This window comes from Vigna unguiculata, chromosome 2 (assembly GCF_004118075.2).
Source record: "Vigna unguiculata cultivar IT97K-499-35 chromosome 2, ASM411807v1, whole genome shotgun sequence".
Taxonomy (NCBI): domain Eukaryota; kingdom Viridiplantae; phylum Streptophyta; class Magnoliopsida; order Fabales; family Fabaceae; genus Vigna; species Vigna unguiculata.
In genome coordinates this window covers 28,123,871-28,144,444 of record NC_040280.1, presented here as the reverse complement: position 1 = coordinate 28,144,444, position 20,574 = coordinate 28,123,871, and the positions used below count along the sequence as shown (strand labels likewise).

The 20,574-nt window shown below is 36.9% G+C and overlaps 6 protein-coding genes across 6 annotated transcripts; 3 read left to right on the top strand and 3 right to left on the bottom strand.

The window, feature by feature from the left end:
• The first annotated feature begins 3,886 nt into the window (after nt 1–3,886).
• Nucleotides 3,887–6,481, top strand: LOC114172153 (laccase-11-like). The gene is made up of 6 exons (XM_028056801.1): nt 3,887–4,080; nt 4,181–4,332; nt 4,442–4,686; nt 4,803–4,931; nt 5,027–5,950; nt 6,188–6,481. Exons 1-6 carry the CDS (start codon nt 3,967–3,969, stop codon nt 6,316–6,318), a joined length of 1,695 nt encoding a protein of 564 aa, XP_027912602.1. The 5' UTR covers nt 3,887–3,966; the 3' UTR covers nt 6,319–6,481.
• Nucleotides 6,482–8,402: 1,921 nt separating this feature from the next.
• LOC114171768 (laccase-11-like) lies at nt 8,403–11,025 on the top strand. Its single transcript, XM_028056632.1, has 6 exons — nt 8,403–8,714; nt 8,789–8,940; nt 9,062–9,306; nt 9,393–9,521; nt 9,605–10,528; nt 10,662–11,025. The coding sequence occupies exons 1-6, from the start codon at nt 8,607–8,609 to the stop codon at nt 10,790–10,792; spliced, it is 1,689 nt and encodes a 562-aa protein (XP_027912433.1). The 5' UTR covers nt 8,403–8,606; the 3' UTR covers nt 10,793–11,025.
• Nucleotides 11,026–11,130: 105 nt separating this feature from the next.
• Nucleotides 11,131–13,102, bottom strand: LOC114171788 (probable E3 ubiquitin-protein ligase HERC2). The gene is made up of 4 exons (XM_028056647.1): nt 12,749–13,102; nt 12,451–12,667; nt 12,054–12,363; nt 11,131–11,953 (listed from the first exon to the last, which is right to left on the bottom strand). The coding sequence occupies exons 1-4, from the start codon at nt 13,039–13,041 to the stop codon at nt 11,469–11,471; spliced, it is 1,305 nt and encodes a 434-aa protein (XP_027912448.1). The 5' UTR covers nt 13,042–13,102; the 3' UTR covers nt 11,131–11,468.
• Nucleotides 13,103–13,180: 78 nt separating this feature from the next.
• Nucleotides 13,181–16,335, top strand: LOC114171804 (putative glucose-6-phosphate 1-epimerase). Its single transcript, XM_028056649.1, has 10 exons — nt 13,181–13,298; nt 13,380–13,496; nt 13,589–13,702; nt 13,869–13,920; nt 14,237–14,374; nt 14,655–14,753; nt 15,013–15,110; nt 15,557–15,664; nt 15,745–15,826; nt 16,063–16,335. The coding sequence occupies exons 1-10, from the start codon at nt 13,231–13,233 to the stop codon at nt 16,126–16,128; spliced, it is 942 nt and encodes a 313-aa protein (XP_027912450.1). The 5' UTR covers nt 13,181–13,230; the 3' UTR covers nt 16,129–16,335.
• On the bottom strand, nt 16,147–18,212 carry LOC114171778 (pentatricopeptide repeat-containing protein At5g66520). Its single transcript, XM_028056641.1, has one exon. It carries the CDS (start codon nt 17,983–17,985, stop codon nt 16,435–16,437), a length of 1,551 nt encoding a protein of 516 aa, XP_027912442.1. The 5' UTR covers nt 17,986–18,212; the 3' UTR covers nt 16,147–16,434.
• A 226-nt stretch (nt 18,213–18,438) lies between these two features.
• LOC114170290 (syntaxin-112) lies at nt 18,439–19,831 on the bottom strand. The gene is made up of 3 exons (XM_028055773.1): nt 19,767–19,831; nt 19,617–19,687; nt 18,439–19,512 (listed from the first exon to the last, which is right to left on the bottom strand). The coding sequence occupies exon 3, from the start codon at nt 19,484–19,486 to the stop codon at nt 18,590–18,592; it is 897 nt and encodes a 298-aa protein (XP_027911574.1). The 5' UTR covers nt 19,487–19,512; nt 19,617–19,687; nt 19,767–19,831; the 3' UTR covers nt 18,439–18,589.
• Between the last annotated feature and the right edge of the window lie 743 nt (nt 19,832–20,574).

The window sequence follows — 20,574 nt, the reverse complement described above, 5'->3', positions numbered from 1 at the left end:
AAAATGAATTAATTTTGAAAATTGATTTCGGATGTTTCCAATTGAAATCAAACATACACAACAAACCATCTTGAATATGACTCAACATTCTAAAAGGTGAGTATAATTTGTCATTTGTCACATAAAAAACAATTATCACATTATGAGACTTGCATTCATGTATTTGTTAAGTATTAAAATCTAACACATCAAAATTAATATATATATATATATATATATATATATATATATAAAATTATCAAAATAGGTTGGAACACGTGAGTTAATCTGGCTCATCACGAGTTCGAGCTGGGTTGGGTTAAATTTTTTTACAAATTTTAATATGGAATAATTTTATGTTAGATTGTTTTTTTTAGCCAACACATAGATAATATGTATTGTTGTGATTTTGGTTTGTATTTGAATTGTATTAAAGTTTATTTAGAATTTAATTAGAATTATAATTTATTTTTGACTGAAAAAAAATTAAAAATTGTATTTTTTTAATTAAGTGAACACGTGAGCCAACCCGTTTAACTCACCAACCCATGCTGGGCCGGACTGAATTCGAATTTGTTTGGCTCGCTAATAAGTGAGTCTAGTTAGGTTGACTCACTAAGTGATCAACCTGTGATGGATCGAGACGGATTTGACCGAATTATCCGTTTTGACAACTCTATTATATATATATATATATATATATATATATATATATATATATATATATATTAGTTTAAAGACAAAAACAAGGGATAAAATTGATTATTTTTGGTTGAAGTTTCTGCATTGTGTTTTAATACCTACACATTAATATTTGTCTTTCTATTGTGAAGCAAATGTTATCCACTCCTGTCCTGCTTCCATAAGCCCTTACATGTCTGTTGAGAAAATTAATTTCAGCTGTTATAATCTGAGTGATTAATTTTTAAACTTAGTTTGATGATTGTATGTATTGAAGAGACTACTTTGATTCTGTTCAGTGGCTTTTCATGAACAAAAAATTAACATAATATCAAAAAGTATATTTTGATAATATTTTAAAAGATATATTTATTTTTTAATATCTGTATATCTGATAATTTTCTTGCAAAAATATATTATACTAAAATGTTCTTAAATGTCTTGGCACTCCTTCTAGTTATTATGATTGAATTAAATATTATGCCTAACTCATTCAATATAAACATAAAGATGAATAGTTTAGATATTATAAAGGATATTAAATTTTAGTAAATTAATTCATTAACTAATGTGATGGAATTAGTGATCAGAAATGAATCTATTCTATGTGGAAATAGTTCAATTACTATGGGTTAGTAATATACGGTGAGGACGTATATTTTCTCATTTCTCTCCTCACATTTAATATTTATTGTTTTAAATTAAATTGTTAGAACAATTTTACTTTATTTGATTTGATAGTTTAAAAAAATTATATTAACTTTTATTATGATTTTTAATTTTGTTATTTCAGATTCATTTAATTATTTTTATTATTTTTTTCTATAATTATTTCATTTTTATTTAATTATTATTCGATGCTTTGATTCAATACGATTTCTTTTTTTATATTTGACACTAGAAAAAAATTACTAGTATTGAATTACCGGTAATATTATGTTTTCTTTTATGAAAGTTGACGTATTTATTTTTCAAAGTTGTGAGTAAAAAGGATTGAAATCACCTTTCTCATCTTGTATTAAGTTTTATAAATACCCATATTTTTTTCTTTCAATATTTAATCTCAATTGGCCATTTGATAGGAGATTATAATGAAAATTTAAATTTGGATACATTTTTTTTATATTTTGACTTAAATACCTTTTTCGTCCTCATTTTGGTAGTATTTGTTATGGATGATCCTCAATTTGATAGAATGTTTAAAATAGTCATCATTAATTTAGAAACCATGCAAAACATCACAACAATCCAAGCACAAACAAACCCCAACATAGAATTACGAAAACCTTAACCCACGAGCAAACACAACCCAGAAAATCCTAAACCCATTAGTGATGATTAACTGGAAAATTGAAATGAAGAGCACGACTGCAATCCAACAATGATATGACAAGTATTAGCTGCTTCCTCTGCAAATCCGAGCTCAAGAAAGATGAAGAAATCGCCACCAACGATGAAGAGCGCGATTGCAATCCAACTCAAGCCCTAATTGCAAAATGTCCCTCAAATTGAAAAAATTAACGTTAATTAGCCATTTGTAAAGTATACGTAACACACCCCAATACAACGTAATACAAACCGTGCCACCTGTACAATACTCTGTTATTGATTTAAACGACATTACAGAAAATGACCAAATAAAACACGAATTGCGTAAATGAGGATCATTTTAAATATTCGGTCCAAATGAGGACCATTTTAAACATTATATCAAAATAAGGATCATCCACAACAAACACTACAAAAATGAGAATAAAAAAGATATTTAAGCCTTTACTTTAAGGAAAATAAATAAAGATCTAGCAATAAAACTCCAATAACGTATAGATTAATTTGAGTAATTTTAAGATCATGATAATGAGATATTAATGAATAAAAGTTTAAAGGAATGAATGAATACTATAATTTCCTTTTAGTGTTTTTGATGCTTCGGCTTGGACATATTTGTATTCGGTTTCTTTCGTACTGAAACCCGGCAGTTTCACGTTGCGTCGGACCCAAGTTCGTGGATTGGGTTGCTACACATTTTATTTATGGGCATTTGTTTCTGTACCCCACCAAATATCTCTCTGCACCCTCTGTCAAATCAGATTTTGCTTTCTGAAACAAACCAGACCAATTTCGATTTATTTTTTTTCGGAATACACTTATCCACTCCTGTTCCGGATCAAAATTTCTAGAAGTATAAAGGGATACAAGAAGAAATTTGATTGGGGTGAAGGAAGAAAAACCCTTATCTGTAATCTTTCTTCACAACTGTGTCCCAGTAACCCAACACTTTGTCCCCTACCTGTTTGTTTATATTCCCACACAACAATAACAAGCTTTAAACTATTATTTAAGAACATTATAATTTAATTACAAATTGTCTTAAGATTTTGGTGTAAAAATGGTGTCAAATATTTTATATGTGTAAGATCAATATCATATATACGCCGATCACAATCTCTCGACGACTATAATCATAATCCTATCATATATAAAATATATATATATATATATATATATATATATATAACCCAACGCATTTTTGGTTTATTAGTACTCTTATCTTATGAAAGAATGACCAATGACTAATGACTAGTTAATCACACAGTGACACAGGCTCACATTTCTTAACTTGGATATGACGTAGCAGTATCTTAAAAGTTCTGCTATTTATCTGCAACGCCAATCTAGTCTGGTCCCAAGTAATAGAAACTCCACCAACGAAGGATTTACAGAAAGAATGCATGTTCTAAAGCAAGCAACCATTTCTGTTTGCTGAATATCCTACAATAGCCAAGTCAATTATTATTAACAAATAAAAACGAGTTAGATTGTTTACTAACTCAAAATACTAATTACTACTGATAATACAAGTGAATTCTGCTCAATCCCTCCCTACAGTTACATTCTACCATTTAACACATTGCTTCTCTCTAAAGAAATAGATTAGCACAATGTGTAAGGCTTGTTTGGTCCCCATATCCTCACTTTCAGTCCACACTGTCATTAAAAACTAAAAAAAGAAAAAGAATAGTGCTTTGTGAATATCTTTATTGGCTTAGGAATCTCAGCCTCTAAGGCATTCCAAAGACGTTGAAGTCCTTGTCAACATATCGCTTGCAAGCCTTGATGTAAAACAATTTCGTTACCTAATCAAGTTCTATTCAATAAACTGCTTAATTAGTCCAACCTATACCTTTGCAGCAATTTGTATAAATACTATATATGTTCACATTTCTTCACCACCACTATCTCATCAAACACTGAATCATATATAGGCATATACTAAACTGAATTTGTCTAAGAGGAGCAGAAAAAATGGCTGCTGGCATGGACTTCAGCAGTCACAAATCTTTGTTAATGATTCTTTTCGGATTTCTCGGCTTATTCTCCTTCACAGTAGAAGCAGCCACAAAGAAATACCAATTTGATGTGAGTTATATATATAGTGTATGCATTTATGGTCATAATCAGCATGCTAATCATTAATTTTTGAATTTGATCACGCTGGTTAATTATATTCTCCCTACAGATTCAAGTAAAGAATGTGAGTAGACTTTGTCATGCAAAACCCATTGTAACAGTAAATGGGAGGTTCCCAGGGCCAACGATTTATGTCAGAGAAGGAGATAGAGTACAAGTCAACGTAACCAACCATGCAAAATATAACATGTCAATTCACTGGTAATCCAATTTGTGTTTTCCAGACACAAAAGTGACATTAATTATATTATGTTTGCTCATAATGTGGGATTCTTATAGCATTATGTGGATTATTGGCTATATACTACAGGCATGGAATTAAACAATATCGCAATGGTTGGGCTGATGGACCAGCTTACATTACACAATGTCCAATTCAAACTGGTAGCAGCTACACTTATGATTTCAACGTCACAGAACAAAGAGGAACGTTGTGGTGGCATGCTCATATTCTTTGGTTGAGGGCCACAGTGTATGGTGCTATTGTCATCATGCCAAAACCAGGAACCCCATTTCCTTTCCCACAGCCAGCTAGAGAATTTGAAATTCTGCTAGGTTAGTTTCTGAAATACATCATACATATGATGTTTGGTTTTACGTTGTAGATGCTAATTATGGTTTCTATAGTGTTTTTTGGCTTTTCAATGGATTTTTTTCAAATTTGTTAACAGGAGAATGGTGGCACAATGACGTGGAAGCTGTTGAAACGCAAGGGAACCAAATGGGTTTGCCACCAAACATGTCAGATGCACATACAATCAATGGAAAGCCAGGACCACTCTTTCCTTGCTCGGAGAAACGTAAGCAGAATTTGCGCAACTTTGTGATTATGTAAAGGAAAAGTCTACCGCATGGCTAAACATGGATAAAAACAAAATTTTCGTTTATGTTTCAGACACATATGCAATGGAGGTTGAACAAGGGAAGACTTACCTACTAAGAATCATCAACGCTGCCCTGGATGACGAGCTTTTCTTTGCCATTGCGGGTCACAACATGACAGTGGTGGAGGTTGACGCTGTTTACACAAAACCATTCACCACTCAAGCCATTCTCATTGCACCTGGTCAAACCACAAATGTTCTTGTCAGGGCCAACCAAGTTGCAGGAAGATATTTCATGGCTACAAGGACCTTTATGGATGCACCCATCCCTGTTGACAACAAATCCGCCACAGCTATATTCCAATACAAAGGCATTCCAAACACTGTCCTCCCTTTGCTTCCTCCTCTTCCTGCTGCCAACGACACGCGTTTTGCTCTGAGTTACAACAAGAAACTAAGAAGCCTAAACTCTCCTCAGTACCCTGCTAATGTTCCACTCCGAGTTGATCGAAACCTCTTTTACACCATCGGTTTGGCCAAGAATTCTTGCCCCACTTGCGTCAATGGAACGCGGCTTCTTGCTTCCTTAAACAATGTCTCTTTTGTGATGCCCCGAACCGCGCTTCTGCAAGCTCACTACTTCAATATCAAGGGGGTTTACAGAACTGATTTTCCTGATAAGCCTGCAACCACTTTTAACTACACGGGTGCTCCATTAACGGCTAATCTTGGTACTTTAACGGGCACAAGAATTAGCAAGGTTCCTTTTAATTCTACAGTGGAGCTAGTTTTGCAAGACACCAACCTCCTCACTGTTGAGTCGCACCCTTTCCATCTTCATGGCTATAACTTCTTTGTTGTTGGAACTGGGATCGGTAATTTCGATCTTGCAAAAGACCCACTTAAATATAACTTGGTAGATCCTATTGAGAGGAACACTGTTGGGGTTCCCACCGGTGGTTGGACCGCAATTCGTTTCAGAGCTGATAATCCAGGTATGTATGTTCTACAAGAAATTATCTTATTCATAACTTAGAAAATTTAGCTATCATATAAAGATTAGTGAGGACTGTGAACAAGTGATGATCTGAGACTACTTAATAATTTCCAAACGATGAAGTGCATCTGCGACCTTAGAAAACTCAGAAAATCTTAAACATTCAGTAATATAAGGATTGTCTTATTTGTGATATGATGACATGTTGTTTAATTTTCCATGTATGGCTGTGTAGGTGTTTGGTTCATGCATTGTCATTTGGAGCTGCACACGGGTTGGGGATTGAAAACAGCGTTCCTCGTAGAAGATGGACCAGGACAAGATCAATCTGTTGTGCCCCCACCAAAGGACCTTCCGACATGCTAGACAAGTGTAAAATGAATTGTCAACAACCTTGGATTGTGTTGTATTCAGCATTTATTATCTGTTAATACTTCCTGCAAAAAGATGCAGAGTTTTAATTAAGAGCTAACAAGTGTAAAAGCCAAGTTTGGAGCACGCATATATAAGATTTACTAGTTCTTTTTTTATCCCAGTGTTGTTGATATGTATTGCGATTTGAGAGTTATGTTGAAGCAAGGGGAAGTTTAAAGAACAACGAAAATTTTACAAGGGAAACTTATATTATTGTCATTTCTTTCACCCAAAGACGGAACTGATCGATGCATCCAAATAGTAGAGCTTTGAAAGCAAGATACCTACTTCCTTGTTGCTTGCTAGTTTCTTTGAAACTCAACTTGCTATGTTCATGAAGTTTGATTGAAGCTTCAGACTTTAAAATTAGAATGCTTATTAAAATTAAATATATAAAATGATGGACAGTTTTTTATGGTTCGAGATTCAAACACTCGCATGGTTTCTATAGGTTCGTTCATGCATTCGTAATCAAATATTCAGCTATTTCACACATGTTTGAGACTTCCCAGCTGCTACATGTACCCAGTAAAGTTTAGTCATATATCATGGCTGATGTGATGCTCTGCCTATAGTTTTTGCCAAAAATAGTTGTGATATCGAAGTCACAATATGGCTTCATCAAAATAGTCACTTTATCTTGAACGTTTCGTAACGTGTTGAATTATAATATGATGTTGGAATATCAGTTGATAAAATTTTATATAACTGTTTACTCATCCGCTTTTATTCTAAATTTACATGTATTTAAAAGTATTTATAATATTCAGTAAAACATGAAAGCAGTAGCATATATGGTGCTTCGTTTGTTTTATAACTTAACAAAAAAAAAAAAAAAAAACTATTATTCTTAACGGTTCCTAAGACCCTTTTGTAAGAAGGAAAGTAATGTACATTTTCTTCGATTCAATGAATACGGTGACAAAACAAGGTATGTGCCAGGGAAAGCTCTAGTCCATGAAATGCTTGAACTCCATGCACTTGTTAACTAAAAAATATACAAGAATTAAGAAAAAGGGCTATTCATCAAAAGAATATAAGTTGGTGGAAAAACATAAACAGCTAGCAAACGAACCAAGTTGGTGGAAAACGCTCGACCATTCAACTGCATTTTCCAAGCAATAAAAAAAAATAGGTTGATGGCAGGTTAATTATATAATAATTTATGACTAATATGAAAAATTTAATTCACTTATGAATAAAAAAACATTACATACCACTATAATTTGAGAACTTGATGTTATATTGTCAGAACTACCTTGAAACATGTAATTATTTATCTCTTAATTATAAGCCTAAATAAATAAATTGTTTTCCGTTTGGTAGCTGAAGCATAAAGCTACATATGACTTGTCTCCAAAAAGATGTTTTCTCGAACAGCCTGATATACTTCAGAAAGAAAGAGACCAGACGATGGAGAAAAAAATGATGAATAAAACGATGGAAAAAGATAAATAAAGGTCTAACATTGACGTGACAAAAAAATACTTTGGTTGTTACTCCCATGGTCAAAATCTGGATTAGTTCAAATCAAATATAAGGTATTTTGATTATTCAAAACATAGTGGTATTGTTATGTCGTGACCTTCAAAACTCATCCACCGCTTTTAAAGCTTCTCAAACAGCCTCGTGGGTTCAATAGGTTCTTACAGAAGAAACTGAGTTAAACTATTATACGAAGCAGAAGATAAACTGATATAGTCCATGGTCGTTACATTTCTTTTCTTTAAAGTTGCTACATCTTAAAATAGTGAGATTTAACCATAATGGAATCGCAGCAATAACTAAAATAAGTGGCAAAGGAACTTTCTTCCACTAGGGTGACACAAGGAATTAATTTCTAGCATTAAAATTCACCCTTTGGCTTTAAGCCATTACTTCTCCTTAACGATAAAGCCTGTAGGCAGAGTATATTGAGGTAGATTACTGGGTTGGATTTCATCTACCTATCATTTTCGGTTCAAATTTTGAAAACGTGTAGTATAAAATTATATCATCTCTATATACTGAAGCCAAGGCCTTTACAATTTCTGTCATATTTGGTTTACAAGTTTTTACTCACAGCTCATAGAAACTTAAAAGTACTACCTAATCAGACTATGGTGTTGATAATTCTTAATGCAACAAACTGATAGCCCATATCTTACCTTCTCCCCGTTCATAAATACCCCAGCACATGCAACACTTCCTGCATCTCAACAAGCCAAGATATCGAACAGAACTTGGACACAAAAGACGAAATGGCGAGCTTGGGGTGTTCTATGTCTGTCTTAACCTTTTTCTTCTTTGTATTTGTTGGCTTAATGTCTTCTTCATCTGAAGCTTCCGTAAAGAAATACCAGTTTGATGTGAGTTAAGTTATATTGATATCATAATCAACATGATGCAAGGTTCGCTTAATAGCATTTTGTGTTTTCTACAGATTCAAGTGGCGAATGTGAGTAGATTATGTCATGCAAAGCCCATTGTAACGGTAAATGGGAGGTTCCCAGGGCCAACTATATATGTCAATGAAGGAGATAGAGTGCTGATCAATGTTACCAATCATGCACAATACAACATGTCGATTCACTGGTAAGACAATTGTGCTATATAAGAAACATAAGTGAAGCTTTTGATACAATACAAGCATGTTTATGTGTATACGTTAATTTCTTATTTCTCTCACAAGTCACAACCTTATTGCTTATTGTAGGCATGGACTTAAACAATATCGTAATGGTTGGGCGGATGGACCAGCTTATATCACACAGTGCCCAATTCAGTCAGGAAGAAGCTATACTTACGATTTCAATGTTACTGGTCAAAGAGGAACACTATGGTGGCATGCACACATTCTATGGCTGAGGGCTACTGTGTATGGTGCAATAGTGATTATGCCTGCACCTGGAACACCATTTCCTTTCCCACAGCCAGACAGAGAGTTTGAAATTCTCCTGGGTCAGTTTGAATGTCATTATATCTTAATATTGGAAGAGTAACAGGGTAAGAAATTTGCTGTAACTAACTGGGTCTGCATGCAATAGGTGAATGGTGGAACAATGACGTGGAAGAGATTGAAAATCAAGGGAACCGAATGGGGTTGCCACCAAATATGTCAGATGCACATACGATCAATGGGAAGCCAGGACCACTATTCCCGTGTTCTGAGAAGCGTAAGAAAATATTTAGCTACTTGGTTGAGGTTTGGAGAGAGTGAAAAACTTTGTACTAACTGCAGTTTGTTTCAATTTTTTAGACACATTTGCAATGGAAGTAGAACAAGGGAAGACTTATCTTTTGAGAATCATCAATGCTGCCCTCAATGACGAGCTTTTCTTTGCCATTGCTGGTCACACTTTGACGGTGGTGGAGGTTGACGCTGTTTATACCAAACCCTTCTCCACTCAAGCTATACTAATTGCACCTGGTCAAACCACAAACGTTCTTGTCCAAGCCAACCAAGTTGCAGGTAGATATTTCATGGCCACCAAGGCCTTTATGGATGCTCCAATTCCAGTTGACAACAAAACTGCCACAGCTATACTCCAATACAAAGGCATCCCAAACACTGTCCTCCCCATCCTTCCACAATTGCCAGTTAGCAATGACACAAGTTTTGCTTTGAGTTATAACAAGAAACTAAGGAGCCTGAACTCTGCTCAGTATCCTGCTAATGTTCCTCTCAAAGTTGATAGAAATCTTTTCTACACTATCGGTTTAGGCCAGAATTCTTGTCCCACATGCCTCAATGGGACTCGGATTCTTGCTTCATTAAACAATGTATCTTTTGTGATGCCCAAAACTGCGCTTCTCCAAGCTCACTACTTCAATATCAAGGGGGTTTTCAGAACTGATTTCCCTGACCACCCTCCAACCCCTTTCAACTATACTGGTGCGCCACTAACCGCCAATCTTGCCACTTTAACTGGCACAAGAGTTAGTAAGATTGCTTTCAATTCCACGGTGGAGCTAGTTTTGCAGGACACCAATCTTCTCAGTGTTGAGTCACATCCATTCCATCTTCACGGGTATAACTTCTTTGTTGTTGGAACTGGGGTTGGTAACTTTGATCCTGCCAAAGACCCTGCCAAGTACAACTTGGTAGATCCTATTGAGAGGAACACAGTTGGGGTTCCTACGGGCGGTTGGACTGCAATTCGTTTTCGGGCAGATAATCCAGGTATGTCTGTCTCGTGAAGTAGTCCTAAACTTCTGTAACGTTCAAGTGTTGAACAATCTAAGCATTTCTGATGTTGTCTGATATTTAACAGGTATATTATGTACGATTGATGTTATGTTCTTCTGTACTGTAGGTGTTTGGTTCATGCATTGTCATTTGGAGCTGCACACTGGTTGGGGGTTGAAAACGGCTTTTGTTGTGGAAAATGGACCAGGACAAGATCAATCTGTTCGGCCTCCACCGAAGGATCTACCAACATGCTAACCATCCACGAAGATATACCCAAAGTTAAATTCAATAAAAAACTTTTAAATATTTTTACTTTATTGTGTCTTTCTGCTCAACCTTGCTGTGAAAAATGCAGAAGGTTTTTAACTGTGTGCTATAAAAAGAGCAGGAACAATAGTGAGGAGTGATTTTTAGGAATTCTTTCAATTAAATTTCAAAAAAAGAATAAATGTGTACTCTTTCGTTATTCAATGAGTATTGCTTCTTCATTTCTCGCATCTCTTAGAAGTTAAAATTTCCTTCGGCTATTTGTACCAAAACTGTCTGCAACAATTGACCTCACGATCTAGACCTCTGAAAAACAAAGACCCCTATTAAATTAATCTCGTCATAATCTTCCTGTCCTCACCTTTATACATGATTTAATGCACTTCATACAGATAAACTACCGTCAAGAAAATTATGCCAGTCTCGCGTGTTTCCATGAAACTGCACAATGAAGTTTAAGCTTACAGGACATAAAACAACTCCAAAAGAAAAAAAAAGTACATTTGACATTGGAGCAACAGAGTGCTTAGATTTATTTATAGACTATACACTCATCAGTCCATCTTTAAGTTGCAGCATAGAAGACTATTCGCTGTTTTTCCTTTTTCCCCGAATTAAATTTTCTGGGCCTGGGACTAACATCAAGGTATATGCTGAAGCCAAATCAGCCAGCAACTAAAATCAGATTATGATCAAACCCCGCCACGGCCTGTAAAATTTGAAAACCCTCCAAAGAATCAAGGCAAAATGGCTCCACTTGGTCAGCTGAACTAGGTAATCCAAGTCTGCCACTTTTACCAGAGCCCCATAACCACAATTCCCCTTTGGACGTTAGAGCAAGGGAATGTGCACGCCCAGCTGAAACCGAGACAGGGTTTTCACCATTCAATGCATCAATGAAAGAGGGTACTTTGCCATCGCCGAGCCTCCCAAGCTGAGAACTAAGGTTCCATCCCCACGAAGCAATGTTTGTAGTCCCCACACCACCATCTGATTCACCTAGCTGACATATTGCCAATGAATGTCCTAGCCCTGCTGCAATAAAAATGGGAGTGAAGCTCATGTCAACGGGCAAAATTCCCAAATCTGCTTCAGCTCGACCCAACTGGCCATACACGTTGCTCCCACAGCTCAAGAGCACACCATCACCTGATATAACACAATTAAAACTCAAGGACAAAGCACATGTATCTTATAAATTGTTACGAGAATTGAATGATGTGTGCATGGAGTGTTGTGTGTTACATACGGCAAAGAACAAGAGAATGATCAAGGCCACACGCAATGTCGACAACATGAACAGCGCGTAATTCTTCTACCAAGCGGGGCTCCCACACTATTGGCATGTTATTCTCCTGTTCCATTCCTTGCAAGACTCTGTTTTTAGCATCTTCGAGATCAGAACTAGAGAGTTGTGAGTTATTCTGAAACGTGGATTCCAACGGAGATGTCTCAAGGCGATTACCCATTTTGCCTATCCTACCGTCCGCAGAATAACCCCATCCAAACAACTTTCCATCCGCAGTACGAGCGAGAGCATGCCCCCATCCAAACGAGACCTGTGCAGAATCAACCAAAGAAACAATTGAAGAGACAAGTTAAGCTGGTTACGAACTGAATCAGGGAATGAAGTGGAAAAATAATACCTTTGAGACGTTTTCTCCAGAAAGTGCTTCAACTTTGGTAGGCACAAGAGCCTCGGTGATATTTTCACCAAGCCCAAGTTGACCGCGTTTGGACTTCCCCCACACCCACACCGAACCGTCATCACCAACGGCGGCGGAAACAACACCCGAAGCAAAAGCAGCACACACCTTCACGCTCTCTAACCCCTTCACTCTCTCTGCCTCATGCCATGATTCTCTACGCAAATACCACAAAAAAACTGCTTCTCAAAATGACCAACAACATTGAACTCACTTTACTCTAATTTACTTTACTTACCTGGAGGATGGGCCGCGGCCGAGTTGGGCCTCGTTGTTTCGGCCCCAGGCCCAGAGTTGGCCATGGGAAGTGAGGGCAAGGGAGTGGTAGTGTCCGGCGTGGACGCTGACGATGTCGGAAGGAAGAGTAGCAACAGGGGTGGGTTCATGTGCGTGGAGTCCCAGACCCACCGGAGATCCAACGGCTCCTTGGCTACCATCACCCAAACACATCACCGTGCTCATCCATTTCAACTGGACCCCACTAACCGCTTTCGCTTTCACCTTCCCCAACAATTCCAGTGATCGCCACATTTCTTTCTCTTCGCATTTCTTGTCCCAAACACAACTCCACTGGATTTTCCTATTCCTTCCTGGGCTCAATATGTTCGGCCCACCATTGGGTTTGGGCCGGTTCGGGCTATAAATCAATATTCGTGAACTAAAATGAAAGTAGAATAATAATATTTGTGAGAGTGAGCGAGAGTGAAAGCTGGAAAACAAATGGCGATGGTTTCCATGGCATTGAGCGTCAACAATCCCACCTTCCCCAACCGTTGCCAAATTAACAGGTTAATCTAAATTTAAATTTCTATGCTAATGTAGAAATTCTTCGGTGGTTTCAAATTGATAAACTTTGCATCTGGTAACAGGCGTGGTGGAATGGCGTTTGCAAGCTTGAGCAATAAAGCAAGTGCATCTTTGGGTGTGCGAGTGACAGAAGGAGAGGGGAATTTACCCAAGCTTGTGCTCTCTTCACCGGCTGGTAGGTGCGTAGTTTTCTACAACCGATTTTCGCTTCTCGCTCGGCGTTTTCACAAGCTTTAATGCAGCGTTGAGTCAATCTGTGGTGTGTGTGCAGTGAGGCTGAGATATATCTCTACGGAGGGTGCATTACCTCTTGGAAAGTTCCCAGTGGCAAGGACCTCCTCTTTGTTCGCCCTGACGCTGTTTTCAACGGGAACAAACCAATAAGGTTAGGTTCTTCTCCTACAAGTTCATTTCTTCTTTACTTCATGTGCTCAATTACTCTCTTAAGAATCTCTCCAGAGATTGTGCCAATCATATAGTTTGAAGTTCTTTGCTGTTCTAATTTACACTCATTTTGGATCCCAGCACTGATGAATTTTATATTTGGGCAGTGGAGGCGTTCCACATTGTTTTCCACAGTTTGGTCCCGGTCCAATTCAGCAGGTATGCGTACTTAATTAGTCAATTAGTCAATACCATCCATTTTCTGCAGTTCATATATTTTTTTATGTTATATCTGCTACATTGAAATACTAAAAGGCTGGGAAGGTAATCTACCTCTCGATCCTGGGTTATAGGTCACAGTGTGAATCGTTGACTGCTATGTTACTCTGTTCATTTTTTCTTCTTTTAGCTAATAGAACTTGCTTCCCCTTAGTAAATTTTCAATTCATGAGTGGTTTATGATTGTAATGTTCTTCTTTTCCATTGTATACCAATGCTTTCATTTAAAACATTTGCTTCGTTGAGTACTCAACAGCATGGGTTTGCACGGAATATGGATTGGACTCTTGTTGATTCTGAGAACGCAGAAGGAAGTCCTGTTGTAACTCTGGAACTGAAGGATGCTCCTTACAGTCGTGCTATGTGGGATTTCAGCTTCCATGCTTTATTCAAGGTTAAGCGCTTTTTTTTTTTTCAACCACAATTCATCTTTGCAATACTACGTATTATGTTCTCCAAAATGAGGTTTTCACTTTAGAGGATAAACTGTAGAGTTGAGATTGTAACTTCATAGTTTATTATGCATATACATGTGTTTTACTGCAATTCCAACTGTTGTTTTTTCAGTGAACAAGTATAGAAGAGCCATTAAAATAGTACTACGCTACTTGCGCTAATGTTTGTCATGTTCTGCTACCTAATGATGATGCAATTGTTTGCTTCCTTTTGTGCAGGTCACACTAAATGCTAAAAGTCTTTCAACCGAACTAACAGTTAAAAATACAGACAGTAAAGCATTCTCATTTAGTACCGCCTTGCATACATATTTTCGAGTAAGTGATAGTGGTTGGAATTTTGAATAATCACACCATGGAATAACCTAAATAGTGTTTTTCTGTTCTTTGACATTTGGTATTGGGTTTACTGAAGATCTGAACTGAAACTAAACATCCAATCCGTTAACAAACATTTACCTTTTAGTGTTATTTAAATCATTTTGATCTAATCTAATGCACACTTTTTTAACTCGACTCCATTGCTTACACTTGCTGCTTGAACTTGTAGAAGTAATCATTTTGTGTTGTCTTGCAGGCTTCTGCTAGCGATGCAGCAGTAAAGGGGTTGAAAGGTTGCAAAACTTTGAACAAAGATCCAGATCCTAAAAATCCGGTGGAGGGTAGGGAAGAGAGGTATGTATCATACTTTTATCAGGGGATTCTTAAATAGATAAAATAAAACAATAATTAATTGTGATGGATAAAGAAAATGGCAGTTACTGAAGTTTGCTTTCTTTTAGTCCAAGGGTTAGATAACAAACTATGCTAAGTAACTTTTAAGCATTTCCATTGAACTTTACCATGCTATACATATGTTGACATGCATTTTCTTGTTGTGCGTACGCTTTGTTCTTTATATGTCAACTATTACTCAAAATCCACCTTTATTGATTTTGCCTAAATTTAAACTAGAAGTCCGAAACATTGCATTCATTTGGTGGCCAACATATGCCCCGTGCATTTGAGTTTTTATTTTTTTCTCATTCTTCGTTTTTATCTATTGCACAGGTATATTTTGAGTCAATCTAATTCGTGTAAACCAAAATTTCATTGAATAATGTGGAATTTTTATAATGCAGGGATGTGGTTACTTTCCCTGGATTTGTAGATTGTGTTTACCTCGATGCTTCCAGTGAGTTGCAACTTGACAATGGTTTGGGTGATCTAATATCTATCAAGAACACAAAGTATGAAATTTTAAACTTCCATTAATTATTTGGTTTGCCCAATTCACTTGCTTTACTTCTTTTGCCTCGTACACATGCAGTTGGTCAGATGCTGTGCTGTGGAATCCTTATCTTCAAATGGAGGCATGTTATAAAGATTTTGTTTGTGTCGAAAATGCTAAGGTAATGACTTTACAAAACATTTTACAAAATATTAAAGATTTTCTCTGCTTGGTGGAGCATGTTTTCATGATAACAATTTTGACATGATGGCTATTGAATTTAAGTAGACACTTGTGGCTTTTTGACATCCTCCTGAGCATCCTGTAGTAACACAGTATTCTAATTGCTGAAATAGTATTAAAGCCTTCTCTATTGATTCTTCTGAAACTGATATTTACTACTACTAATTGCTTCAGATTGGAAGTGTCCAACTAGAGCCAGAACAGACTTGGACAGCTGTGCAGCACCTTACCGCAGCTTGAATTGTAAATGTACTTCTACATCATCGATTTTTTTTTTTTTTTTAATTTGATAGGCCAAAAGTATGTATCTGCTGTATAAATAATTTTCTATGGCACTAATAGTAAGCATAATGTATAAGAGGTAAACCCTGTCTAAACCTCATTACATGCATAACATTATTATTATTGTAACAACAAAAAGGAAATAATAATTTTCTCTTCCTTCTATAGACGTGGGAAAACTATATTTTTCTCATTTTCATTCATCTCAACAGGCGTTGAAAACCATTTTCCATTTCATTCTCCTTTCAATCTTTTCATCAACAGTTAACATTTATTTGCAAGATGATTAGGCATGTCATATATCTCTTGGATACGTGGGTGGGATCCATCCCCAGCAAAGAACTCGTGGACAACCCCATTCAGGGTGATGCTACTGCATCCTGGATGATTTAGCAGTCCCCTATGTTTGATCTGGCTTCTCACTCTGACTGCTTGGTTCCATTCTCCGGCGGCAGCATATATGCTTGCCAAATGAATATACCGACCACTATGATCAGGGTCCAACTTGATCAGAATTTCGCCAATCTCTTTACCAAGCTCAAAATGTTTGTGCTGTTGGCAAGCACTGAGCAGTGCTCCCCATAATGCAGCAGTTGGCTTTATGGGCATGGACTCTATGAACTTCCTTGCTTCTTTCAACAACCCTGCACGACCCAAAAGATCCACCATGCATCCATAATGCTCGGCAGTCGGTTTAATATTGTAAACAGAACTCATGCTCTCAAACAGGGACTTTCCTTCTTTAGTTAGTCCTGCATGACTACATGCAGTCAGAATTGCGGTAAAAGTGATCGAGTTTGGCTTAGTTCCTTCTAACTGCATTTGGGTAAACCAATCTAGAGCTTCTCTACCCTTTCCATGGATTGCAAAGCCACCGATTATTGCCGTCCAAGCACAGACACATTTCTTATCCAACTTACTGAACACTAGCAGGGCTTTTTCCATTTCACCACATTTAACATACATATCTACAAGAACACAACCCAAAATTTGATCTATTTTTATTTCATTCTTTTCAATATAGGTGTGAATCCACTCGCCTTGCTCCAATGCACCTAGGCCTGCACATGCTGAAAGGGAGCAACTGAGAGTTATATTATCAGGTTTGATGCCGGCAGCCAGCATTTGCTGAAGAAGTGACAAAGCTTCTTTGTGCATGCTCGCCCTAACAAACCCAACAATCATGGTTGTCCAAGAGATGACATTTTTCGCAGGCATCGCATTAAAAATCTTGTAGGCCATATCTACGTTTCCAAATTTTACGTACCCATCAATCATTGTGTTCCAAGAAACAATATCCGGTGAGGGAAGCTGATTGAATAGAACGTGTGCAGAATGGATGTTGCCCGAAATTGCATACACACGAAGGAGAGAGTTTGCGGCATAAACCTCCGAACCAAAACCCCTTTTGATAATGTGAGCGTGGATTTGCATGATTTCTTCATAGGCTGAAAGGGCAGAACATGCTTTCAGAAGGAAAGGGAAAGTGTAAGAATTGTGAGGTACCGAATGGTGAAGCATTTGATGGTACAAAAGAAGCGCTGCTTCTGGGTCATTACTATTTGAGTATGCTCTGATCATGGCGTTCCATATGACAGTATTAGGTAAACTTATTCTGTCAAAAACCATACGAGTGTAGACTAAGTCACCCAACTCTATTCTGGCATACGAAGCCAAGAGCTTGTTTACTGTTAAATGATTCTTGATGGTGCCTTTTTTCAACAATTGGCCATGAATCTGCATTAGTTCTTTTATATTTGAACATCTCTCCAATAAGACCTGGGTGTGCTCCACGTTTGGTGAAAGGAGCAGCATAGCACCGTCGAAGTGCAAAGAAGTCGAATTATCCTCCGAAGAGAAGTTGAAGTAATTTAGAGAAAAAAGAAGTGGACATTGCGAGTAATTTGGAGAAAAAAGTAGTGGACAGACATTGCGCAAAATGAGTGGCTATAATTTATTCTCACTAGTTTGGGATAAGATATTTAAGTGAATGTATAATATCCTGTTTTAGATAGAAAGAAATAAAATGGCCTTTCTTTGGCTTTTTCCACCTACGTAGTGTGGTTTCAATATTGACCAGTTTTTACTAGACAGGTTTTGAAAATTACGAATGGATCTAGCTATTTGGCGATGCTATTTTTATTTTTAGGCCTCTTACTTTAAGGTAGGTATACTGAGAGGAGAATCACTGAAACACAAATGAAGAACAAACTAACTTCGCTAATGTTTAACCAAAGACAAAAAAAAAAGTAACTCGAATATTACCAATCAATTCTATTCGGTAAAATTTTGTTCTCATGAACAAGTTTGAATCAATCAACATAACTGTTCCCAACAACACAAGAACCACTGAACTGTAAAATGAAAGTAGCTTTACAGTCTCAAAACTCCAAACCACTCTCCTTGCCAATTGCTCTAGTCAAGAAGACAACATTGCAACGATGCATACGAGTAGTATAATCAGCCCCACAGCAAAAACCCAACACACCCACTTTCTGTTCTTCTTCTTCATCTGGCTGGCATAGTAGAGACTATTAGTTCCACCATGGATGAAGTTACCCGCATTAGCCACATTCTCCTCAATGTTATCCACGCTTTCTCCCTGTGTCTCAACCAGAACAGCCATATCAAGAAAAACCTGGTGAAGCTTATTCAAACTCCTCTGGATATCCATCACTGCCTCATGCCTAACTTGAGTGTCCAATTCTGCATCCGTTTTCCCAGCAAAAAACTCCACTTTCAGACTCCCAGAAACCATCTTCTCCATCACCTCTTCGGTGGGAACCTCACCCGTTGCTGTGTAGTACCTTCTCTTCAAATCTTCCTTGTGATCAGATAGAATTTGGTCTCTCAATGACTGAAAATCATTCATCATGACCCTAAGCTTGACCCTCAAACCATTTGTGACAGACATTCTGGTCCTGTAAATTGGGCTCCCCTCTTTGTAGTATTCTGACAAACCATGGTTGACTATGTTGGATTTGTCAAGAACCTCAAGCTTTGTCTTGATAATCCGTGCCTTGCGAAGCACGGCAACCATGTCAGACTCCATCCGGTCCCTTAGGCCACGAAGCACTTTGGCACTGTGGGTGCACTTTGCCTCTTCATTCAGTTGCTGAAGATCAAATAAGAGATTGGTGATCTCTTCCATTTCAACCTTGATTGCTTCAACTTCTTGAAAGAACTGAGAGAGGTTTGGGTCTTCCCTGGGGTTGAGTTTCCCTGCCTCAATGTCAAGATCGCCTTCACGATCCTTCTGTGCCTGTTTCTTAAGTTCCACATAACTTAGGAACGATTTTGTCATCAAATCATTCATCTTTGCAAAGTTTTGCAAAATCCCACCTGCAAAACCCACAAAACAAGATCCAAAGCAAAGAGAACTGATCAGGTATAAAGCAAGAAAACGGAACGTTAATGGTATTTCATGAGAAGAAAACGAAGCATACCCTTTTGGACAAATTCAAGAAATGAGTGAAATTTCTCAATGGACGCAAGATTTTGTCACGCTGCAAGTGACCTACATGAAAGAAAACACAGTTAACGAACCGAAGCAAGAGATGAGAACCAAAGCACAAAAGAAAAGGAAAGAATGGAACATCAAAATTGATTCTTTATTGTGCGACGCATAGAGAAACGTGGTTCGGGAGAGGTTTTACTTTACTTAAAAAGGAAAAGTATGATCAGAAAATCCACCCATGCAATTTTAGAGTGGCAAAAGAACTACTCGTGCAGTTTCAGAGTGATTAAAACTTTGAAAGATTGAACCCTGAGGAAACTAGTGTTGTTACCTTTTTCTTGAGTGCTAATGATCCCTCGTTAAACAAATTAGTGAGAAGAAGATGAAAATTGAAGATTTTTAATCAGTTTAGTGAAGAATGTGAGATATTTTCTCTCAACTAAAATTTGAATGCCAATAAAATAAAAAATAAAAAAAAAAACTAAAATTTGAATTTGAATTTTTTTTTTGTTCGGAAAAACATCCGTTGGATATGATGAAGGAAGAAAAACGGTAACTGTTGAACTTCAACCCTCCAACACCAAGTGAAACAAACACTGCATTAATCCTTGATTGGATATTAATTGCTTATAAAATGAAATTAAACTCTAGGAAATACGGTGGGTTAAGACGAAAGTATACATATTATTGCTAAAATATTTAAGAAACACATGAAAAGAAAATTAGGAATACAAGTGACAGGAAAGCAACATTGATATATTTTAAAAAAAAAAATAACACACTGAAATAATTATTTTAGTTCAAAATGTTATTATTTTCACGTATTATCATTTGTTGGTATTTGTTTTTTCTTAAAAAGTTTCAATGAAATGAACGAAACCTTAAAAAAGAAGAACATGAACTGAACTCATCAATAAAGCGGATCTCAATCCATATGATTAATTTAT